This window comes from Staurois parvus, unplaced genomic scaffold (assembly GCF_062004578.1).
Source record: "Staurois parvus isolate SC_StPar_1 unplaced genomic scaffold, SC_StPar_1.0 ptg000365l, whole genome shotgun sequence".
In the NCBI taxonomy this organism is placed as follows: domain Eukaryota; kingdom Metazoa; phylum Chordata; class Amphibia; order Anura; family Ranidae; genus Staurois; species Staurois parvus.
The window spans coordinates 3,105,075-3,129,068 of record NW_028318161.1 but is presented as its reverse complement, the minus strand read 5'-3'; the positions used below and the strand labels follow the sequence as shown (position 1 = coordinate 3,129,068).

Here is a 23,994-nt window from a genome sequence, read left to right as displayed (position 1 = left end):
AGTTTAATCCCATCTTGGGTTATTATAGAACACTTATGTGTCCTATGATTTAGTCTGAAGTATAATTTGTAAAAAATGACTATGTTTATAGCTCTTGGTACTTAGATGTGTTTCGGAAACATTTTGGCACTGCTTCAATGTGCAGAGAAGGACTGGCAACAGTAACAGACAGAGTACAAGCGGTGTTATTGTGTCTTGCCTTAAAAAGCATGTGCCACAAGAAATCCATTAGAAAATTCAGTCACCCATTGGGGACACAGGCACAGATAGAATTCATTTGTCACAGAAACAATTGAAAGTTCTTAGAGTCTCTTATGTTTACTTCTTTGCTAGAAATATTGAAACTTAAAGTAGAAGTCCAATCAAATCCTATATAAACTTAAACCTGCTCCCACCCCCATCCTAAGCCATATACTAACTACCCTGTAGAGGAAAAATGTAGTACTTATCTATTCCCTGGGCTCTTCGGTCTGGTCATGTGATCTCCCCAGCGTTCAGCCTCAGTGAGGAGTAGATCAATGCCTATGCAGTAACATCACCCAAAGACATACTATGGGGAATCTGTTGTCAGCTGTCCCTCCTCTACCCTGAAGATGGTGCTGGGAGCTGATCATGTGACTGGACTGGAGCAACCAGGGAATGGGTAAGTATACACATCATTACAATACAGTTACAATACAATTCGGTGCAAAAGGAAACAGAGGGCCCTGCTCATTAGGACTTACAATCTAGGAGGAAGGGTTGAGTCATACAAAAGGTAATAGCTGTTGGAGATGAGCTGATGGAGGAAATAAAAGGCAGTTTACTAGTTAGAAGCAGGATAGGCTTCTTTAAAGAGAAGGGTTTTCAGGGAGTGCCTAAAGGTGGATGGATTAAGAGACAGATTGGGGTAGGGAGTTCCATAGGATGGGAGAAGCTCAGGAGACGTCCTGGAGGCGAGCATGGGAGGAGGTGGCATGGGAACTAGAGAGCAGAAGGTCTTGGTTGATATTTTGAGACCAGGTTGGTGATGTAGCTGGGGGCACAGTTGTGGATGGCTTTGTAAGTTGTTGTTAGTATTTTGAATTGTATTTGTTGGGTGAGTGGAAGCCAGTGGAGGGATTGGCAGAGAGGGGGAGACACTTCTTTAAAGAAGCCTATCCTGCTTCTAACTAGTAAAGACAGTTCTGTTTAATTTTTATCACTTAGGGACATATTTACAAAGCAGTAAATGTGACTTTCACCTAATGCCCACTGGTGGTGAGTCAGTCATTGCATTTAAAACACATGGACAAGGAGCATTCATCTGCAATGAATGTCAGATTTACTGCTTCATAAATATACTTCATAGTGTATACTGTACCATTATTTACAACTATTTCTGTTTCTATATCTTTTTTCCTGTTTAACATAACATGATAATTACGAATTTATATCATATATTGCACATATTGTACATATAAACACAATAATGGTATTTCCTAATTTTTAGGTAGAATAATATGTAATTATAATAATAAAGTAGAATAAATTGTTAATGGGATACAGCCGTACAGGTTTACGTCTTAACATTCAGTAGCCCAAAATATCTCCCACTATAAAATCTAATTATTGCCGACTGATCCGCAGTTAGGAAGTACTATGAAAGAAAATGACACATACATCCTACCTACTGAGCTATGCTTTTTTTTTTTTAAAGAATGTTCAAGAAGAATGTTAAAGATGTTAAAACTGATTGAGGAATGTAAGAAAAATAAGTCTTTGACATAAGATAACTTTTAAAAAGATTTACAGTAAAATTAACAAAATGGAATGAAACAAAGCTCAGATTCAAAGATACAGCATTGTAAAGGTGTCCAGTGTTGTTCGTGAAGCTTGTTCAATAAGATTATGATGTGAAGCTGACAGAGGGAACTCTTCTAGCATCGGCTTTGGGGCTTTAAGATGTCATGTGACTAAATGCTTCAAAGGAAGCTAATGCTGAAGGAAGCAAGAGAGAGGAGGGGAGGACAACTGGTGGGAGGTTGGCTCAGTAAAATCAGAGTTATTGCATCAAATATGGTATTCAAGTCATAGAAAAGACTGAAGGCGTTGAGAAGTTAGAGACGTCAATCCTAGTGCACTAAGTTTCCATGAAGTTCAAGTGCCAGGCCTATAAGGTAGCTGTTAATTCCTCCATCCTCATAATGTGGTTGAGCTTTTCAGGGTGGGTAATCATTTTTGTGATGGGATAATCCTGAGGCTAGATGTCCCTCCAATGTTTCAAAACATTTAATGGAAGTTAATAGGGGAACACAACTCTCTGGAGTAGATAGAATATATTTGTCAGATAGAGGCAGTGATTTACATCGGAGTGAGGCAGTGATTTACATCGGAGACTCCTGGAATGGAAGGTGTGGTAGATTTTTATGTTGCTTTGTGGGGTACCTCAGCCTGAATCACTTCTGGGATGTCAGCCTTTATTGAAAGTAATGTAGGACTACATAATTAATTGTTACCACAATTATAGAATTACAGTAAAAGTTGTATGACAGTTGGGGTTAACTTTAACTGTGATACAAAGCTTCTGGTAGATAGCTATAATTAAGGTTTCACCCGCTAAAATGCATGAGTGGTCTTGCTATGACTGGATTTTAGCCAATAGTCCATAATCTGCTGTTGAAAGATCTGTAACTGAGTTCCTACTCTTTTCATCGATATACTAAAAATACCAGATGAAGCTTTCCCAAACATCTGAAAAGTACTGGCAGTAATTGGACACATCTGAATTTCAATTAATTCAGGCACTTCTGCCCTCTCCTCTCAGAGACAGCGACTAGACCCAAATGACCTGCTTGTACAGAGCGTTATTTTCTAATGTGCCGCTCTGCAATCATTTTTAATTTATTAATCAGGCCATGTGTTCATTAGGACACAATTAATCTGAAGAGGAGTAAACTGCATAGCAGGCAATTAGTTATATTGAGATTATAAATGACATGCAGATCAAGGGGCCTTTACTGTAGGAGTTACAATGACATAAACATAAAAACAATTATATATACAGTATATATATATATATATATATATATATATAATACATTCCTACAGCATTTCTTATTTTGCTGTTTGTCATACAACATGTGTTGGTTGCTTTCAGAATAGACATTTCTGTTTATTATTGACCAGTAGGGGTTGATTTACTAAAGACAAGTAGGCTGTTCACTTTGCAAGGGATTTTTCCCTTAACTCAGTTCATAAGGTGAAGCTCTGCTGACTTCCATCATCCAATTAGGCTGGAAAGTCTAAATTCCTTAGTGGTATCATCATTGAGGTCGAAGGTTCTAATGTTACTGAGACTGAAGGCAGGGAATATATGGAAACATATTCTTCAGGGTTAGATGTAAGAGTTAACTTGAAGATTATGGTCAAGGGTAAGTTTTATGGTAAGCAGCATACTTGGTGGTTATTTGTAATAATCTGGAGAAAGTTAAATGTGAAGAAACTTGAAATTGCCTAAATAAAGAATAAACTATTTGATCAATCATTTATTTACAAAAAAATGATTGCATGACCCTTCCATGGCAGTTTGTATAACATTTGTGTATCTGTGTTCAGTTTCATTGCAGGACATTAATATGCGGAAAGCTTTTAAAAGCTCCACAGTGCAGAATCAACAAGTGGTTTCTCGGAATTCCATCCCAAATCCAGTTATGGAGATGTACCAACGATGTGACAAGCCTCCACCACTTAATATTCTCACTCCTTACAGGTGAACACAACACATGTAGACATTTGCCCTTTTATAGCATAATTTTTCAAAAGTACAGCAAATTTATTGAATTCTAAATGTATTGGAAGCTTTTCATAGTTAATATAAAGTTTTCTCTCCCCTTAGTACATTCAACCAAAGGACCTAATGATGGCATTGCCATGTTTTGAAACACCAGAGATTTAATTGGCCATTGTGTTTCCAGTAACTAAACACTTGGAATTTACAGTAATCAACTTAAAGTTTTTAAATATGAAAGTAGCTAGAGGGATGTTGTTAGTTATTACATAAGTTCTCGAATTTGTGGAAATACAAATTGTAAAAGTCCTCTAACTCAAATCTGAAATCCAAGCAAATATAAAAATACCATTGAATCCAGTTAATACCATTTAATCCATTTTAAAATACAAATTTCTTAATGTGTCTTTTGTGCAGGTAGCATAAAAACCTCAAATCTGATCATGTTAGCTTTCAGTATTCTCTTGCACACCAGAACTCAGAATAAAGCAGCCCATACACATTTGAGATGGATGGAGGAATCCTTTCTGCTGAACTATTGTATTTTGACAGTGAGCAGACTTCCCTGCCATCAGAATACACTGATCAGCACTGCCTGCTATAGCCTACGGCGCTGATCTAGCTGCATTTATCGGACATGATCAGTGGATCGACCTTGTACAACCACTGTCTCCTTAGTGTGCTGGTGCTCATTCTTTGTCTAGCCAGCTGGCTGGGAAAGGCAGGTGACAGCACCATGCTCCTTCACTGTAGAACAGATTGTTGTGTCACTTTCTTGGGCTATGCAGTATGGCAGGGATTTGTGATTTGCAAAAGTGGCTAAACAGATTCACCAATATTTTGGCAAATTAAGCAGTTTACATATACTATATTTCACCCAGTATTTAGCTTTTTGGTTGGAGTTCAGCTTTAATGAGCTAACAAGTTAGGAGGTTTAGGGGACAGCCAGAGTGACAGCAAATGAGAGTCAAGACAGAAAATGTTCTTGAGTATATATTTTTTTAATTTCAGTCCATTCTGAAACTTAAATTCTTCTGTCCTGCAAGCACAAAGTAGGTTAATAGTAAAAACCATGTGGTTGTCTCCAGAGCGGTAGTTATAAAGAATAGCCATCATAAGAAATGATTATGTCCTGTGGGTATTTGTTCTGGTCATTTCTGTACTTCTTAACTTCTAGATGTGATGAGTTCATGTGTGTAAGATCATGATTATCATACTGTATGTGTATGAGTATCACAACAATTTACAGGGGTCTCCAAGTTATGGTCCTGGGGCCACATCTGACCTGCTACAGAAATGTATCTGGTGTGCAGCTAGGGTCATTGGTGCATCCTCAATGTGCACAGATGGAGGACCAGGTGAGCAGAAGTTGCCTATGATCTCCGCTCCTACAACCTCCTGTCACAGTCTCCAGCACAGGTTCCCCCCCGTTGTGTGGTCATCATTCTAATTGTTGGTTGCCAGAATGCCTAGGAGCTTCCAATGCCCAGACCTACTTCTCCCAGCTCCCACCCTGCTGCTACTGTTTCGCTTTAAGCCTTACAGTGGTAAGAGAGACTCTAATGGGGGCCCCAATGTAATGGGAGACTCTGTCGGGGATCCTGAGGTATGGGAAACTCTGATGGGGGCCCAGAAGTAAATGGGGGATCATGTTCATGGGTTTCCTTATGTAAGGCAATACTCTGTTGGTAATTCTAATGTAAGGGGGAATTTAATGGGATCCCTAATGAAAGTGGAGACTTTGTTGGGGATCCTGATGTAAAGGGGACTCTAATGGTAACCCTAATGTAAGTGGAGACTCTGTTGGAGATCCTGATGTAAAGGGGCACTCTGATGGGGACCATAGTGTAAATGGGGGACTCTGATGTGGTTCTCAATGTAAGAGGAGACTCTGTTGGGGATCCTGATGTAAGAGGGAATCTAATGGGAACCCTAATATAAGTGGAGACTCTGTTGAGGATCCTGATGTAACTGAGGGACTCTGATGAGGACCCTGATATAAATGGGGATCCCAATTTAATAGGGGACACAATCATTTATAAAACTAATGTTTCTTGGCCCACAAAAAATTTGTAAAATATATGATGTGACCCTTATACTAAAAACGTTTGGAGACCCCTTATCTACCTGTAGATATATTAATGTTTATACTGGTAGTCAATTGTAAGTGCAATATATAGTACAGGTGTCCACCATACATTTCTTGTCATACATTCTTCTTCCATAGAGATGACAAGAAAGATGGCCTCCGATTCTACACTGATCCTTCATACTTCTTCAATTTGTGGAAGGAGAAGATGTTACAAGCTACTGAGGACAAAAGGAAGGAAAAGAGACGACAGAAGGTAACTGCACCAAGTCTGTACTCTGCAATCCAAATTCCAGGGCTTCAATGTGCATTAAAGTATAACTAAAGGCAGTTTTGTTGAACGTTTTGGATACGGTGAAAGGGCATTATAACACCTGTCATTTGTTTTACTGTCTGTGCCCCCGTTGAGGAGATTCATGCTCTCTATTTGTCCTGTTTATCATTATCATTAAAAGTGAAAGTAAAAGAAAATGCCAAATTTGGGGTTATCCTCAGAAAAGTAATAGAGGGAAAATCTTCCAGTGGGGACACTAGCTCTGGTGTCCTGGGGATCTCCAAGGAATTCCCTTAATTTGCAGGGATTTCCTCTCACTTCCTATTTGGCTATAGTACAGATAGTGAAGGGAAGTTTCTGCAATGGGATACACATGGCGAAACAAAATTCTGACTCTTACTCTATCCAAAATGAAAAACAAAAGTTTTGCATATAGTTCTACTTTATATAGTAAGTATTCAACTTAATATTTTCTGATTAGTAAAATTCACCGCAGTTATGTCCTTTTAAGTCTACAACATTTAAAAAAATAATACCTGGTAATCCTGGTAATCCTTCTATAAAGGTCCTTGTTCAAAAACTTCCTGTTATGGACTGACAGCATTCTGTCTTCCAATTGGTCTTTTATGTTGTCACCCTGTCACATGTGCACTGGAAACAAACTATAAGAAGCTGTGCTGACACTTTGTGCAGGCATGTCCTGCCTTTGTCACTGTCATGAAGTCCACGCGGAGAAATCCCACACAGCCGTTGCTGCAATACATGCATGTAGGAAGGAAGAAAGGAAGGAAGTGGATGTAAACCAGAAAAAAGAGGGTAGTTGTTTATGATTCACATTGCTTTAGCAAGCTAAATGATCTTGATTTAGCAACACCAATAAGTAGAAACAGAGAGAGGTATGCACAATGCAAGGTTACATAATAAAAAGCATCATGGGACAATTACAACAGTACCAAATTGTTATAAAGAACATTATACGAATGCCCAATGCAAATATCAATTAAATGACTAGAAGTCTACTTCAAAATCCTTGAAATAAGATATCATATACACAACTCACAACCAGAAAATGTAAACTGAAATTTGTGTCAAACTATGTATGATATGTCACTCTAATATGTAAATTAAGATACCTCCTAAACCATTGCCTATGCCTTTTGTTTGCCCCTCAGTCCAAATTCAGGTAGCAGCCTCAAGGTGTCACATTGTTGACCCTGAAATAGGGTGTGCATAATCAGAGATGCTGGTGCTGGCCGAGGGACAGATAGCCTAGAATCACAAAATGTTTGGAATTGATGGGGAATACCCAAATGTTGATAAATATATCATTCCTTAAATAAAGTCACACTGACATTGGCAAACCACACCTCAAGTGTGGGAGGATATGGGGATAGCCATTTCAGGGTTCTAAGTTTTTGGGAAATAAAGAGTAGCTGAGTCACTGGGACTCTAATCTCCAGAGGATAAGCTTCCTCCTCCACTGTGGATGCTTCAGAAAGAAAATTGACTGTAAGACTTTGTTTTGTTTAGAGATGGGAAGGCCTGGAAAAAAAACGAAAAATGGGGAAAAAAGCAGGTTTTTGTTTTTTTCCAGAAAAAAAAAAAAAGTTTAGAAAATGTGCTTTTGCAATGATAAACAATATATCTATGGCATGGATGTGCAAAAATAATCAGCGCTAGTTAAAAAAAAATTTTCTTAACCCAATTCCTCACCTGCAAAAGGTCTGCTTCTGACAATGAAGCTTCACAGTTAAACCTAAAATAGAGATATGTCTGCAATGGCAGCATGCTGCACTCATCTTCACTTCCAAGCTTTTTAAACCTTAGGCCCATCCTTCAAAGAAGTCCAGTACTGCCTTTATCATAAATGTCACTGGAACCTCTGGATGTAGCAGGAGTCTTCACACTTTCTTGCTTCCTATATGTCACAATTGGATGCCTGATACATCGAGAGTGGGTGTCCTCTATGAAGCATGCAGAGATTTAAGGAGTCATATCTGATGGTGTAAAGGGAGCTGTGACTGACGATATGTGATATCATTGAGCTGTTTTTGACTACTCAGTAAAATGGGGGTCAAACACATCTGGTAAGCCTTTTTTTGAAAATGGTGTGAGGTGACACATTTGCATGTGTTGTTAACATGGTTTCATCGTTACACCACTTGAAGAGTATCCAGTTCTTCTATAGAAGATTTTCACATTGAGATGGGATTTTCATAGATTAACTTTTTATTTAATTATGACCATGAAATATTTACTCTTATATTTACCTTTTTATTTATGAACATGAAATATCTACACTTCATTTCAGATTTTTAGTGAGACACATGTTTTGTTTGTTCACAATTATATGTGGGTTTTAGTTGGGTATACACTTTTTGTGAGCGCTACACTGTTTATAGTTTATCTGTGACATGGTATTCAAACTATATTACATGAGACCCTAATGAAAGATTTCAGAGACTTTATGTAATGGTCTCTGCAAGTTCTCTTGGCAGAAGACAAGCAAGTCCTGGAATACAATTCAAGTAACACTGTACTTCTCAATGCAGTTTTCAATCAACAGAAACTGCACTGCAAGGGAATGATTCCAGTTTATTTTGTGGGCTCCACTTTGTACCTCCTACAGTTGGGTGATTGTTGGGATACAGTAGATGATAGCTTCTGTCCTCTCAGGCCTTAACTGACAGGTAAGAGGGTAAATTTGTCTGACAAATTAGTTTACCTTTATAACCTTTAATGATTCCTATTAATGTTCTCCACCAAAACATCATAATGTTTACCTACAGTCTGGTCAGTAAATAGTTTTTTCTTTTCCTCCTCTTAGTAAAATGGTGAGACCAACATTTAGAGTTTGGAAACATTTCCAAAGTGCAATTTCTGCTGAGAGCAAAGCTGCAATTTGCAAATATTGTGACAAGATGTTATTTTACAGCTTTCCAAGTCACAGCGATATGAACGGTTCCATCGGCAGTAATGGGGTGTGACTCGTCTTGTGATTTGGAACTGTCAAATCGCATGACAAGTCACACCAGTGTGAATATGGGCTTAAAGCAAAAGTTCAAATGGGCATTACGTTTTTGTATTGCCTGCATTTTGTTTATTATGGTTGAGTCTGCCTATGTGCTGTGCCATTTGAGGTCTATACATAGATCAGTGAATGAATCCCAAAGTAAATGTACTATGATTTAAAGATAGTACTTTTTTTCTTAAAAGCTTTAAATGTGCATAGTTTCCACATATACAATCTCCATAGCTATTGTTTAGCCCTCAAACTGACTGCCTTCAAATACCACAGCATGAAAAAAGCAACTCTTTATGACAGTAACTGCGGTGTGTCTTTCAGTGATGATTATATGTTATGATGTGTTGCCATCTTGTCACCCTGAGATGTCACGCAATGCTATTGTAATTTTAATTCTGTCCCAGCAAGACATTGCGTTCAGCCTCTCTGTCTGAGTGCAAGAAGCAGAGTTCAACTTAAAGAGGGAATATTGTGTCGTTTTAAGCCAAAGGCAACTGTTCATGCAATTTATTGGTTAGAACAGTGAAACCTCCAGAATTTAAACTGGGTGAAATTAAAGTGAGTCTTCACAATGTGTTCTTGTATGTGCTCTGTCTCAAATGACACTCAGCATTTTTTTTACTATTTTTGCTGCAGTCGACAGTGTTATAAATAATATGACGGTGCAGTGAACCAGCCACTCACATTCATAAATAATTAATGCCCAAGGCTGGAAGTTATTTTGCAGCTTTTCACACAAACTAACCACATGTTTTTTGATTGAAGCTCCCAGATTCAGTGTAAATATTAGTGCTTTCCTGAACAAAAGAGCCCAATAAGGAGAACAAGGGTTGGGTTGAGGCATCAGTGAAAAGAGACACTGCAATGTATGTTAAAGTACGTGTTACTCAACCAAGGCCAGGCTGACGCAGAAGCAGTGATGACGGGGGCACAGCTGGAACTGTCACTATGGGGTTAATTTACCAAATACAAATAGGCTGTTCACTTTACAAGGAAAGTTGCACTGTGCAAGGGAATTTTCTCCACAGTTTAGTGAATGTAGGAGAATTTCATTTCGCAAAGAATACACAATCATGTGCACAGAAAATTTTAAAAAATATGTTTTCCTCGAAATTGATTGGATGATGGAGGTCAGCTTTACTGTAATCATTAAGCTCTGAGGAAAATTCCCTTACAAAACAGCCTATTTGCCTTTAGTAAATGAACCCCTAGGCATCCCATTATTAATTCTTATTTAACCCTAATGAGATTTTATGAACTCCTTCCTACCTTAGCTATTTTTGCTGATTTGTCCTACCATTCAAATGTACATGTTTTTCATTGCCGGAAGCTAATTTTGAGCAAATTTTGCTGCTTATATAAAAGGGACAAGTCACAAAATAAAATTTTCACTTTTTATGAAGTATAACCTACCTTCATTTCCAGATGGATGACCATTTTTTGGTTATCATAGTGAGGTAGTGGTAGTGATATATAAAATTAAATAACACTGGTTGCAGCCTTCCTATCTCATTTGTGCTTCCATGGACCAAAAGGTAGCAGCCCGGGGGTCATTTCTGCAAACGACACAAAAAATGGCAACTGTCCCAACCTATAATCAGCCTTAGCAATAAGGTGTACATGGAAGGGCAATGCACATCGCAAACAAACAAAGAATTACCCAGCAACACTTACCAGCCAGCCTGCAAAACAACCAATTTGGCCCTGTCTACCACTTTGCGTTAAAAATAGAGGGTCTTGATTGCACACATTTGCAAATACATGCGTAAGCCATAGTTCCACATCAAGGGTCCACTGTATACTGTGGACTTAACTAAAATTTCCAGATCCTCCATAGTAGGAGCACATATATCAATGGATAGGTTAAGGGCAGGTGTGCCTGGAGGAGCCCATCCCTCCTTAAAGGTACAGGGACACACCTGACGCCCAACTATACCAAAATGACAGCAAAGGCATCCAGTGCATCCCTGCATCCAAATTAGCCAACTACATCCCTGCACCATCTGAACCCCTGTACATGTGGACATGATTTATCTCAGCTCAAGGAAGGACCCACAATTTTACATCTTTGACTGAGGTGCCAGAGAACTTCTTTCTGACATACTGTGCACAGCCTGATGTTAGCTTTTAGATAAGCAATGGGAAAAAAGTAATTATAGAGCCCCAAAAGTGCCTCTAGCCAACTGGGTGCAGTAGACTGAACTATTGAAATAAGTTGTAACATTGGATACTTAAGCCATGGAATAATGTCTTTTTGCTACCTACACAGTTGTGTTTTTGACAATACTTGACAAATACTACCAATAATAGTGGTTTTGAGTTTTTGGTATATTTTGAAGTTTTGATTATACAGCGGGTAAAATAAGTATTGGACACGTCACCATTTTTCTAGGTAAATATACACTGCTCAAAAAAATTAAAGGAACACTTTGAAAACACATCAGATCTCAATGGGGAAAAATATCATGCTGGATATCTATACTGATATGGATTGGGTAGTGTTGTAGGAACGTAAGATGCCCCATCATTTTATGGAAATGAAAATTATCATCCACAGAGGACTGAATTCAAAGACACCCCGAAGGCTAGTCCATTTTTCCGAAATTTCATTGCAGCAACTCAAAATGGTACTCAGTAGTTTGGCCCCCATGTGCTTGTATTCATGCCTGACAGCGTCGGAGCATGCTCCTAATGAGACTATGGATGGTGTCCTGGGGTATTTCCTCCCAGATCTGGACCAGAGCATCGCTGAGCTCCTGGACAGCCTGAGGTGCAACCTGGCAGTGTCAGATGAACTGAAACATGATATCCCAGAGGTGTTCTATTGGATTTGGGTCAGGCAAGCATGGGGGTCTTTCAATGGTATCAATTCCTTCATTCTCCAGGAACTGTCTGCATACTTTTGCCACCTGAGGTCAGGCATTGTGTTGCACCAGGAGGAACCCAGTGCACCAGCGTAGAGTCTGACAATGGGTCCAAGTAATTCATCCCGATACCTAATGGAAGTCAGGGTGCCATTTTCTAGCTTGTAGAGGTCTGTGTGTCTCTCCATGGATATGCCTCCCCAGACCATCACTGAGCCACCTCAAATACGGTCATGCTGAATGATGTTAAAGGCAGCATAATGTTCTTCACAGCTTCTCCAGATCCTTTCACGTCTGTCACATGTGGTCAGGGTGAACCTGATCTCATCTGTGGAAAGCACAGGGCACCAGTGGAGGACCTGGCAATTCTGGTGTTCAATGGCAAGTACCAATCAAGCCTATGGTGCCAGACAGTGAGCACAGGGCCAACTAGAGGACATCGGGCCCTCAGGCCACAATCATGAAGTCTATTTCTGATTGTTTGGTCAGAGACATTCACAACAGTGGCCTGATGGAGGTAATTTTGCAGGGCTCTGGCAGTGCTCATCCTGTTCCTAATTGCACAAAGGAGTAGATACCGGTCCTGCTGATGGGTTAAGGACCTTCTATGGCCCTGTCCAGCTCTCCTAGAGTAATTTCCTGTCTCCTGGAATCTTCTCCATGCTCTTGAGACTGTGCTGGGAGACACAGCAAACCTTCTGGCAATGGCACGTATTGATGTGCCATCCTGGAGGAGTTGGATTGCCTTTGCAACCTCTATAGGGTCCAGGTATCGCCTCATGCTACCAGTAGTGACAATGACCAAAGCCAAGTGCAAAACTAGTGAAAAACAGTTAGAAAATATGAGTAGGGAAAAAAATGTCAGTAGCCTCCACCTGTAAAACCATTCCTGTTTTGGGGGTCGTTACATTGTTGCCCATCTAGTGCACCTGTTGTTAATTTCATTAACACCAAAGCAGCTGAAACTGATTAACAACCCTCTCTGCTACCTAACTGACCAGATCAATATCCCAGGAGTTTAATTCACTTGATGCTATACTCTGATCAAAAAGTGTTCCTTTAATTTTTTGACCAGTGTATTTCTAAAGGTGCTATTTACATGAAATTTTCAACACATGTCGGTAACAACCCATGCAATCCACACATACAAAGAAACCAAAAACAAAACACATACAAAGAAACCAAAACACATTTTTTCAGAAATTAAGTTATGTGTAATAAAATGTGCTGTGACTACCAACATTTCCAATAAAAAAACAGCCTGAAAAAATATATCTGGCTGATAACTGATTTACCTTTTAATATCACCTCATCTAATCCTGCAATCAGATCTGATCAGAACATATTCCTGGTGATTTTGATTTTTTAGGGTTTTTTTTCAGGCAACTTAAAAGCATCTACAGATGTTTTCAAGCCATCTCACAAGTGAAACTAGCAGAAAAACCCACAAGTGAGAATGGGGGCCAAGAAGTGGGTAAAATGATTTGTATTATAAGAGTGTATAATAGTTCTAAAATTAGATATTGTCTCTTACTGTTTTAGCTAACTTAAGTTTTTTTCACAGGAACAGAGGCAGGTGGAAGATCCGACCAGGGAGGTGAAGAAAGTTCGGAAAGCCCGGAACCGAAGGCTAGAATGGAACATGATGGCATATGATAAGGAGTTCAGGCCAGATAACAGGTTCTCACCATCCCCATATCATGTGACTTCATCCGAGGGATCACTTTCCCCTGATAATAGGCAGGTTCCATGCACAGTATCATACCATCTTTACCATTCTAAAGGGTAGACAGATGTAATTTATGGGTTTAATTTAAATTGACTAATTTTTTGTTATGTCTTACAAATGCACATACTTTATTTCATAGTAACAAAGAAAGAATATGTACCAGAAAAAGTTTAAATGATACATTCTGGGGATCTAGTTTTATGGGTTTTATTTTAGAAACTGGAAAAATAATGACACCCTTCCATCCTGGGTGGGATGTCTGTACATCATTTCAATAATGGTTTTAAAATGATCATCTAAAATGCCAGTAATAAAGTAGATTTATTTTGCAACTGCAGGTCATATGCTTCAGATCTTGATCACTCCTATCCTGCCAGCCCAAATCACCCTACTCAGCAAATCCTGGCTGCTGTCCCTCACCTGACCCCTGAAAACAAGGAGATTATCCTGATGGCCAGTCAAGCACAAGAGCATGGCTACCGTTCCTCTGCTCCTGGTAGTCGACAGAACAGTCTAAACAGAGCCCAGCAGGCTCATGTTCCACAGCCCCCAGAGACCATGCTTAATGGCCCCCGCCCTCAAGTCCTGAAGGATTATAGGTAAGTGATACGTTTCACCTGTTATGAAGAATTGATGGATGCAAAATGGTATAACTAACTCTAAAATCTGGAACAAGTGTGGATGTAGTAACTGCCCAGTGTATGCATTTCATCTAAATGTTAAAAAATCAGAACATAAACATTGTGAATTAAATCAGGTATTGCATACTTGTGGTCTATATTATTGAAGCCCAGTAGTTCCTTATATCCCACATGGGCTCCAGCAGTGCCAGTTATCTCTGCTCTTCTCTATCCCACTCTACACTAAACTAGCTCTGCCATTTTTGTTATATAAAATAAGTGAAGAAATATGTTAAATCCCCTGTAATGGCTTTAGAATGTGAGAAGTTCAGGGAATTTTGAAGTAGGATCTTGCTTGAGGAGCCAAGAGGAGCAAAAGCCCTACTAACAACTTCCCTTGTTCATAGATTTCATTGGAAAAAGATGATAGTGTTACAGGGATCTCATTACAATGTGATAGCAGGATTCCGCTGAACTGAGTAGATAAAAAAATCAACAACAATAAGTCAGAAGGGGTGCAGCCCTTAGAGGTAACGTACAGGTTGTAATTTGTACAGTACAAATAAATGTCTTCATATATTAAGCCTGGGTTCACCCTGATGCGGTGCATCGCAGTTGCACCCCGTTCATGCGAACCGCTGTGGGTGTGTATGTTAACATCACCCTGACAGTGGTCTGCAAAACGCAGTGCGATGTACAGAATCGGAGCGCATAGGTGTAAATACCCATGTGATCCGATTCTAGTGCGGACCCAAAAAAAGGGTCCTGCACATTTTTGGTGAGGGTGCGGTGTGATTTGAGCCATACAAAATGTATGGCTCCAATCTCACTGCACACAAATCGCATGTGATTTGCACAGGAATGCGGTGGGGTTCCTGTGCAAATTACATGCGATGTACCAAGCCGCATATATGTGAACCCAGGCTAAGTTAGGCTAAACATAACAGTGCTACTTTATCATGGGAGGAGTGAATGTACAGAGACTGGCATGTGTTATATACACTATAATAGTATTTCTGGTACTCTCACAATGGGAGTGTAGATATAGTACTTCAACATATATGCAGGTGCTAGTAGCAGACGAGTGGGTGACCTGTCCGTCTCAATGTAAATTCAAACTGATAGTGCAGGTTGCCCTTTTTGGGGAAAACACTGTAGGGATAAAAAGCTAACTAGAGTGTGAGAAGAAAGGTGAAATGGAAGAGAGCAATGGAGAGATAAGAGCAAGAGTTGTTGGCAACTTCCCAAAACTGAATTAAAAATATAATATATAAGGTTAGCTTGTCTTTCAATCCTCACTGCTTTGGTCTTGCCTCTACAAACTCACCTGGCTTGAATGAAATGGAACTGAAATGCCTAGCATCATTCATTAAAGCTGAATTCCAAGTATGGATTGTAATGGATAGTTATTTTGGTGTAGCCTGGACCAATGTAAGTATGCATATTCCATACTTGTGGGATCCTTGTGGAAACTGGAAATCACTGTATTAGTTGCTGCTACTACACTGATTGCCACTGTCTTCTGGATTCCCAGCACACCTTAAATTTTTATCAATGAAATCAAGGCTTTCTCTGATTGGAAAAGTTGGAGGTCATGACCTCATCTCCCTGTCCCTCCACTCTCAATCAGAGAATGTAACAGGGCAGCTGCTCATCACTGGACCCAGAAGACAGCAGCAATTACTTTAGTAGCAGTGATTACTTCAGTGATTTTCTGAATTCATAAGGATCCCACAGGGATAGAATATGCATACTTACATTACTCTAAGCTGAACTAATATAACTATGCAATAAAATCCATACCCGGAACTTCCATTTGAACTTTAATATGGCAATCTGGTAAACTCTGGCTATTGTCATGGTATATTACTGTGCTTATGTAGTGTTACATGTGGTTGCAAAGATTTTATATAATAATTAAAGTCATTCTAAAGGCTGAAGGATTTTTACCCACCTGAGCATAATCTCGATCCAGCACTGTGCATGACAGCTACGGCTCTCCCAGGTCTCCCACTACTGTCAATCACAGCCAATGAGGAGGGAGAAGGGGCGGGGCTGAGCCACGCTCTGTGTGTCTTTTAGACACACAGAGCAGAGCTCAGGAGTGAGCAAGATCAAGTGCCTCCAAAACAAGCAGACTAAGAAGAAGAGGATTGGGGTTGCTCTGTGCAAAACTAGTATGACATGTTTGTTTAAAAAAAAAACAAGCCTTTAATATTACTTTAAGGAAAAGACACTGCAGTCTGAACACATTTAGCTATTTGTAGCATGAGCATTCCTACAGACGTAAACTTTATATGTTAGGCTGGTTTATAATTCAAATCCATAAAATAATCATTCAGTGCATGTCCGAATCCTCTTCTGAAAGATACCTGTCAGGGATCCCCTCGTTCCGTGCCTCGATGGTCCCGGCGCAGGCGCACTGCTCCTCCCAGTACACGGGCACTAGTTCCGGGCCGGCCGCGGCGTTCGAGTTCGCGCATGCGCAGTAGAAGCCGCGGCCGCCCGCTGGGCACCAATGGCAGCGCAGGGCGGGATATTTAAATGTCCCTGAGCTGTCATTTCGTTGCCTTCTGGTCTTACCTGCTTCCTGCGTTCCTGTACCTGTGCCTAGTGAGTTATTGACCCGGATTGCTATTGACCTTGCTGATTTCTCCTGCCCAGACCCTTGCTTGCCTGACCTCTCTCCCTGGATGCCCCTCATTAGATCTGACCTCCTGTTGCTGACCTGGCGTGTGACCCGACGATTCTCTGCCTGCTCCCTTGTACCTTACCGTCCTCTACATTACCGACTCGGCCTGTCTGACTACGCACTTGCTCAGCCATCCATCCATCCATCCCATCGGGGTCACCCGACCTCCTCACATTTGGCTCTCCCTGGTTGGAACCCCTGGCGGACACCCCTACCACTGACAGGTGTGCTCAGTAGAGGTGACCTGGTCTCGGGGTACTACAAGTCCATCCCCACCATCAGGGGCCCTGGTGAACAAGTACCCTGGGGCTTAGATTCCGCGCTCTGGGCACGCCTGACCAGTGGAGTGCTAGTGGTGCCGCTCGGCGGTCCCTCACAATACCATTCCTGAAATCTAAGGCTGCATGCTAGATCTGGGGCAGAAACCTTAGGTAAAAAGAATTGGTTTAACTTCTCTGCCTGGTTGTAAGTATGTGGCCTGTAAGTTAGGGGAATGCCTTCTTCCACTCGAGACTTATAAAACAGATATTTTGCTGAGAATTTTACACAGGCTGGCCCCTCTAATCTCCTTCTGAATGTTCAAAGCCTGTCTGTCTCTCGATTCAATACTTTCAAAGACACAAAACAAATATGCAGTTTACAGAGCGCTAACATTTCATGTTGGCTCATTTGTCATGAGTCAGTGATTCAAAATACCGAAGCCGCTGGATGAGCATGGTCGCCAGGGAACATGTATTTTCAGAACCAGTGGCAGTGAAATATCACTGCCTCATGTTGCTCCCTGCCTAATGTCCCTGATTGCTGTATCGCTTCCTACTTCCCCAGTATTCATTTCTTTTAAATATCAGAGTTATATAAGAAGGCAAATATCCATTTAGAAAGTATATCTAACAAACAGCTGCCACATGTCTTAGGTACAGATAGGTATAAAAGTAGCGTAAATGACTAATGTAAAAAGCTGAAACTCCTGTTAATTACGGATGTTTAAGTAAGTAATGATGTAAGGATGCCTAAGTGAGGATAACCAAATCTATACTTCCCATCCTTCTTGGCCTATTACCTTGCGCCTCTCCTACTTTACTACCTCTCCTACTTCAGTCCAATGGTTAAACTTAGTATCACACTAACAAGGGCAGATGTTATATAAGACAAATGATAATTATAGAAAAGTAGGTGAAATGAAATCTCTTCTTGCAGTTCAGTTATAGGTGTGAAAACTCATCGGGGTCACCCGACCTCCTCACATTTGGCTCTCCCTGGTTGGAACCCCTGGCGGACACCCCTACCACTGACAGGTGTGCTCAGTAGAGGCGACCTGGTCTCGGGGTACTACAAGTCCATCCCCACCATCAGGGGCCCTGGTGAACAAGTACCCTGGGGCTTAGATTCCGCGCTCTGGGCACACCTGACCAGTGGAGTGCTAGTGGTGCCGCTCGGCGTTCCCTCACAGTACCAGAAGGCCATGACTGAGCCTCGAGGAGGACTCTCCCCGTTGGACGAGGTTTGCAGGCACCTGGCTACCCTGACGCAAGCTGTAAACACATTACAGGACAGATGTCTGCAGATCGAGAATCGGTTTCAGGCCTGCACCATATCTGTTCCTGTTTCACAGGCCCCGGCTCCTGCACCACCAATCGCAGCAGCCCACGAGCCGGCTCCTGGGCCTCCCACATCACTCCCTATGGCGGAACCCCGAGTACCCTTACCCGAGCGCTTCCATGGGGATCGCACACGCTTTCGGTCATTTCGTGACTCTTGTCTGCTCTTTTTTGAACTACAGCCACGGACCTTTTTGACAGAGTCAGTGAAAGTGGGGTTTGTTGTCTCCCTGTTGCAGGGTGAACCCCAAGACTGGGCCCACCGACTAAGGGGAAACAATGACCCTCACCTGGTTTCGGTCGACAGCTTCTTTAACGCCATGGCCATCTTATATGATGACCCACAACGGGCGGCCTCGGCCGAGGCCACATTATACGCACTCCGACAAGGTCGGCGGGCGGCTGAGGAATACGCCTCTGACTTTAGGCGCTGGATGGGTGACACTCGTTGGAACGAGTTCGCCCTTTTACATCAGTTTCGTATGGGCCTATCTGAGGCTCTGAAAGACGAGCTCGCCCGGGTAGAGGTGCCCGAGATATTAGAGGACTTGATTGCACTCACTATTAAAATTGACCGTAGACTACGGGAGCGCAGATTGGAGAGGTCTGGTCAGGGTCGCGGAAATCCCTGGGGGTCATTTCAGGGATCCTGTCAACATACTAGGCCAAGCATCCAGAACCTGCCGCCTGAAGATGCTCCCGAACCCATGCAGCTAGGCCTGGCTCGGCCGAAACTATCGCCTGAGGAACGCCAGCGCAGACGCTCCCAGAATCTGTGCCTGTACTGCGGCGAAGCTGGTCACATGGTGCGTTCCTGCCCGCAGAAACTGAGTAAGTTCACTTCATCTTCTTTATCTGTTGGCGATATGGCTCCGTCCCAGTACTTAGTTGTTCCCCTCTCCTTTCAGCTTTCCGAAAGGACCGTGGAGGTGACGGCCATAGTTGATTCGGGGGCATGCAGCTGTTTTGTGGATATCAATTTTGCTCACCAGCAGGGTATTCCCCTCCGCCCAAAGGAGAAGGGGTTTCATATCTTTTTGGCTGATGGTTCCCGGATAAAGTCAGGAGTAGTCAACCAGGAGACCCCTTCCATTATGACTTCCATTGCCGGTCAGCACCGGGAACTCCTCCGCCTGGATGCTATTGCATCACCCCTTTTCCCAGTCATTCTGGGGCTCCCTTGGTTGCGGGCCCATAACCCCCAAATTGACTGGGAAACTGGGGTTGTCTCGTTCCCTTCCCCATATTGTCGGGAGCTGTGTCGAACTTCGGGCCCGGGGGTCCCCCAGGTTCTTCTGTGCTCTGAAGGGGATGACAGCCTGAAACAAGTGATTCCTGCAGCCTATCACAAGTTTCTTGATGTGTTCAGTGAACGGGGAGCAGATGCTCTACCCCCCCACCGCCCATATGACTGCCCGATTGATCTGTTGCCCGGTTCTGAAATCCCGTTCGGGCGAATTTTTCCCCTTTCTGAGCTAGAATTAGGGGCCCTGAAGGACTATATTGAGGATAGCCTCCGAAAGGGATTCATCCGTCCCTCCACTTCCCCAGCAGGTGCAGGGATCTTCTTTGTAGAAAAGAAGGACAAGACTTTGAGGCCATGCATTGACTATCGGGAGCTGAATAGGGTCACCATTAAAAATCGTTACCCATTACCGCTGGTACCTGAATTATTCCAGAGCTTAAAAGCTGCAGTAGTATTTACCAAGTTGGACTTAAGGGGAGCCTAGAATTTGGTTCGCATAAGGGAGGGGGATGAGTGGAAGACGGCCTTCCGCACCCGTTTCGGCCATTTTGAATACCTGGTCATGCTTTTCGGGTTATGCAATGCGCCAGCCACCTTCCAGCACTTTGTAAACGACATCTTTAGGGACTTCCTGGATATCTTTGTCATCGTCTACTTAGACGACATTTTGATTTTCTCATCCTCCCTGGGGGAGCACAGGGTACATGTAACGAAGGTGTTGGGGCGGTTGCGGCAGCACGGGTTGTACGCTAAAGCAGAGAAATGCTGCTTTGAACAGGCTAGCGTTACATTCCTGGGTCTGATTATCTCCGCCACGGGGGTCGCAATGGACCCTCAGAAGGTCTCAGCGATCCTAGATTGGCCTGAACCCACGGACAGGAAAAGTGTCCAACGTTTTATTGGGTTCGCAAATTTCTACCGGAGGTTTATCAAGAACTTCTCGGGTCTGGTCTCCCCCATCACTCAATTAACTAAACTTGGGACGCGATTCAGATGGACGCCCGAGGCACAGGAAGCTTTTGAAGCACTAAAAAGGTTATTTACCTCAGCACCCATTCTGGGTCATCCCGACGCCTCCCTGCCCTACATCTTAGAAGTAGATGCATCTGAAAACGCGGTTGGCTCCATCCTTTCCCAGCGGAAGGGCGCCAAGGAATTACTTCACCCAGTAGCATTCTTTTCACGGAAACTTACCCCGGCGGAGAGGAACTACGACATTGGGGATCGCGAGCTACTGGCTATCAAAGCCGCTTTAGAGGAATGGAGGTACCTGCTGGAAGGTGCCTCCCATCCCATCCTGATTTTCACGGACCACAAGAACCTGGAATATCTGAGGACGGCCAAACGCCTACGCCCACGACAAGCAAGATGGGCATTGTTTTTCTCGAGGTTCCAGTTCCACATCACATACAGGCCCGGCTCGAAAAACACAAAGCCTGACGCATTGTCGCGCATGTATGAGGACACCAAGGAGATCCCAGTGCCCGACACTATTCTTCCTGCAGGAAATTTCTTGGCCCTTCAGACAAACCTTCGCTCCGAGATCCTGAGGGCGTCCACAGCGATGTCTACCTCCGATGGGGCCCCCCTCCAGAACAAGGAGGGACTCCTATGGAGGGAGGACCGGATTGTGGTGCCAGAGGATGCCCGAACCTTAGTCTTGGGACATTGCCATGACCACCCACTGGCAGGACATTTTGGACCGGTCAAGACCCTGGAACTCCTCCGACGTTCCTTCTGGTGGCCGGACATGGCCAAGGATTGTAAGAACTACGTGAGCTCCTGTGCCATCTGCCAGCGGAACAAGCCTTCAAGGAATAAGGCATGGGGCCTGCTACGTCCATTGCCCATCCCTGAACGGCCCTGGCAGAAAATCTCCATGGACTTCATAGTCGAGCTCCCACCTTCACTGGACCACACAGCAATTCTCGTGGTCGTGGACCGCTTATCCAAGATGGCCCATTTCATCCCTTTACGGAAGACTCCATCTGCAGCCGAGACGGCGCAAGTCTTTATTCGAGAGATCGTTAGACTGCATGGGGTTCCCGAAGACATCGTCTCGGACCGAGGGGTGCAGTTTACCTCGCGGTTTTGGAGGGCGTTGTGCAAAGCCCTGGATATCAAGCTGTCTCTTTCCTCGGCATTTCACCCTCAGACCAATGGCCAGACCGAAAGGACTAATCAGACCCTGGAGCAATACCTGCGATGCTACACATCATTCTCTCAGGACGACTGGGTGCCACTCCTCCCTTTGGCAGAATTCGCGTACAACAACGCTTGCCATTCAGCAACTGGGCAGTCCCCGTTCTTCGCCAACTATGGGTTTCATCCTGTCTTCCTCCCGGACTTGGTCCCGGAATGCCCGATTCCAGCGACACAGGATGCACTGACCTTCTTCACCTCCAACAATAAGAAACTACAGGAAGCCACCCGTCAAGCCCAAGAAGACTACAAGAGGGCTTTTAATAGAAAGCGAAGAGGGGACCTGGTGTTGCAGCCCGGAGAGAAGGTTTGGCTGGCTACGTCAAACTTGAGGATGCTCTGCCCGTCGAAAAAGTTGGGACCTAAATTCATAGGCCCCTTTTGCATCAAACGGATGGTCAATGAGGTGGCCTATGAACTTGTTCTCCCTGACACACTCAAGATCCACCCTGTCTTCCACGTGTCCCTGTTGAAACCGGTAGTCCCTGATGCCTTCCCGGAACGGGAATCCAGGCCCCCGGAGGCCGTAACGGTTGAAGAGGAAGAAGAATTCGAGGTGGAGGCAATCTTGAAGTGCCGTCGAAGGGGGGGCCAGACCCAATTTCTCATCAAGTGGAAGGGCTACGGCCCTGAGGACAATTCGTGGGAACCAGCCCATAATGTCCATGCACCTAGGCTTGTCCGGAGGTTTCTTTGTGATCACCCGTGGTGGAGAGATCGGGTGGGCATCCGGAGGTTGCCCGTAGGGGGGGGGCAATGTCAGGGATCCCCTCGTTCCGTGCCTCGATGGTCCCGGCGCAGGCGCACTGCTCCTCCCAGTACACGGGCACTAGTTTCGGGCCGGCCGCGGCGTTCGAGTTCGCGCATGCGCAGTAGAAGCCGCGGCCGCCCGCTGGGCACCAATGGCAGCGCAGGGCGGGATATTTAAATGTCCCTGAGCTGTCATTTCGTTGCCTTCTGGTCTTACCTGCTTCCTGCGTTCCTGTACCTGTGCCTAGTGAGTTATTGACCCGGATTGCTATTGACCTTGCTGATTTCTCCTGCCCAGACCCTTGCTTGCCTGACCTCTCTCCCTGGATGCCCCTCATTAGATCTGACCTCCTGTTGCTGACCTGGCGTGTGACCCGACGATTCTCTGCCTGCTCCCTTGTACCTTACCGTCCTCTACATTACCGACTCGGCCTGTCTGACTACGCACTTGCTCAGCCATCCATCCATCCATCCCATCGGGGTCACCCGACCTCCTCACATTTGGCTCTCCCTGGTTGGAACCCCTGGCGGACACCCCTACCACTGACAGGTGTGCTCAGTAGAGGCGACCTGGTCTCGGGGTACTACAAGTCCATCCCCACCATCAGGGGCCCTGGTGAACAAGTACCCTGGGGCTTAGATTCCGCGCTCTGGGCACGCCTGACCAGTGGAGTGCTAGTGGTGCCGCTCGGCGGTCCCTCACAATACCATTCCTGAAATCTAAGGCTGCATGCTAGATCTGGGGCAGAAACCTTAGGTAAAAAGAATTGGTTTAACTTCTCTGCCTGGTTGTAAGTATGTGGCCTGTAAGTTAGGGGAATGCCTTCTTCCACTCGAGACTTATAAAACAGATATTTTGCTGAGAATTTTACACAGGCTGGCCCCTCTAATCTCCTTCTGAATGTTCAAAGCCTGTCTGTCTCTCAATTCAATACTTTCAAAGACACAAAACAAATATGCAGTTTACAGAGCGCTAACATTTCATGTTGGCTCATTTGTCATGAGTCAGTGATTCAAAATACCGAAGCCGCTGGATGAGCATGGTCGCCAGGGAACATGTATTTTCAGAACCAGTGGCAGTGAAATATCACTGCCTCATGTTGCTCCCTGCCTAATGTCCCTGATTGCTGTATCGCTTCCTACTTCCCCAGTATTCA

The 23,994-nt window shown here is 43.5% G+C and overlaps 1 protein-coding gene across 2 annotated transcripts in view; it reads left to right on the top strand.

The window, feature by feature from the left end:
• LOC149456277 (actin-binding protein WASF3-like) overlaps positions 1 to 23,994 on the top strand; it is a 112,853-nt gene that overhangs the window by 75,441 nt on the left and 13,418 nt on the right. Inside the window, exons 4-7 of one of the 2 annotated variants that reach the window (XM_089685203.1) lie at positions 3,577 to 3,730; positions 5,976 to 6,093; positions 13,565 to 13,680; positions 14,068 to 14,328. In XM_089685203.1, coding sequence (XP_089541329.1) covers positions 3,577 to 3,730; positions 5,976 to 6,093; positions 13,565 to 13,680; positions 14,068 to 14,328 — 649 coding nt within the window. Of the gene's footprint in view, positions 1 to 3,576; positions 3,731 to 5,975; positions 6,094 to 13,564; positions 13,741 to 14,067; positions 14,329 to 23,994 lie in introns of both variants that reach the window. The other variant, XM_089685202.1, reaches the window with a different exon arrangement.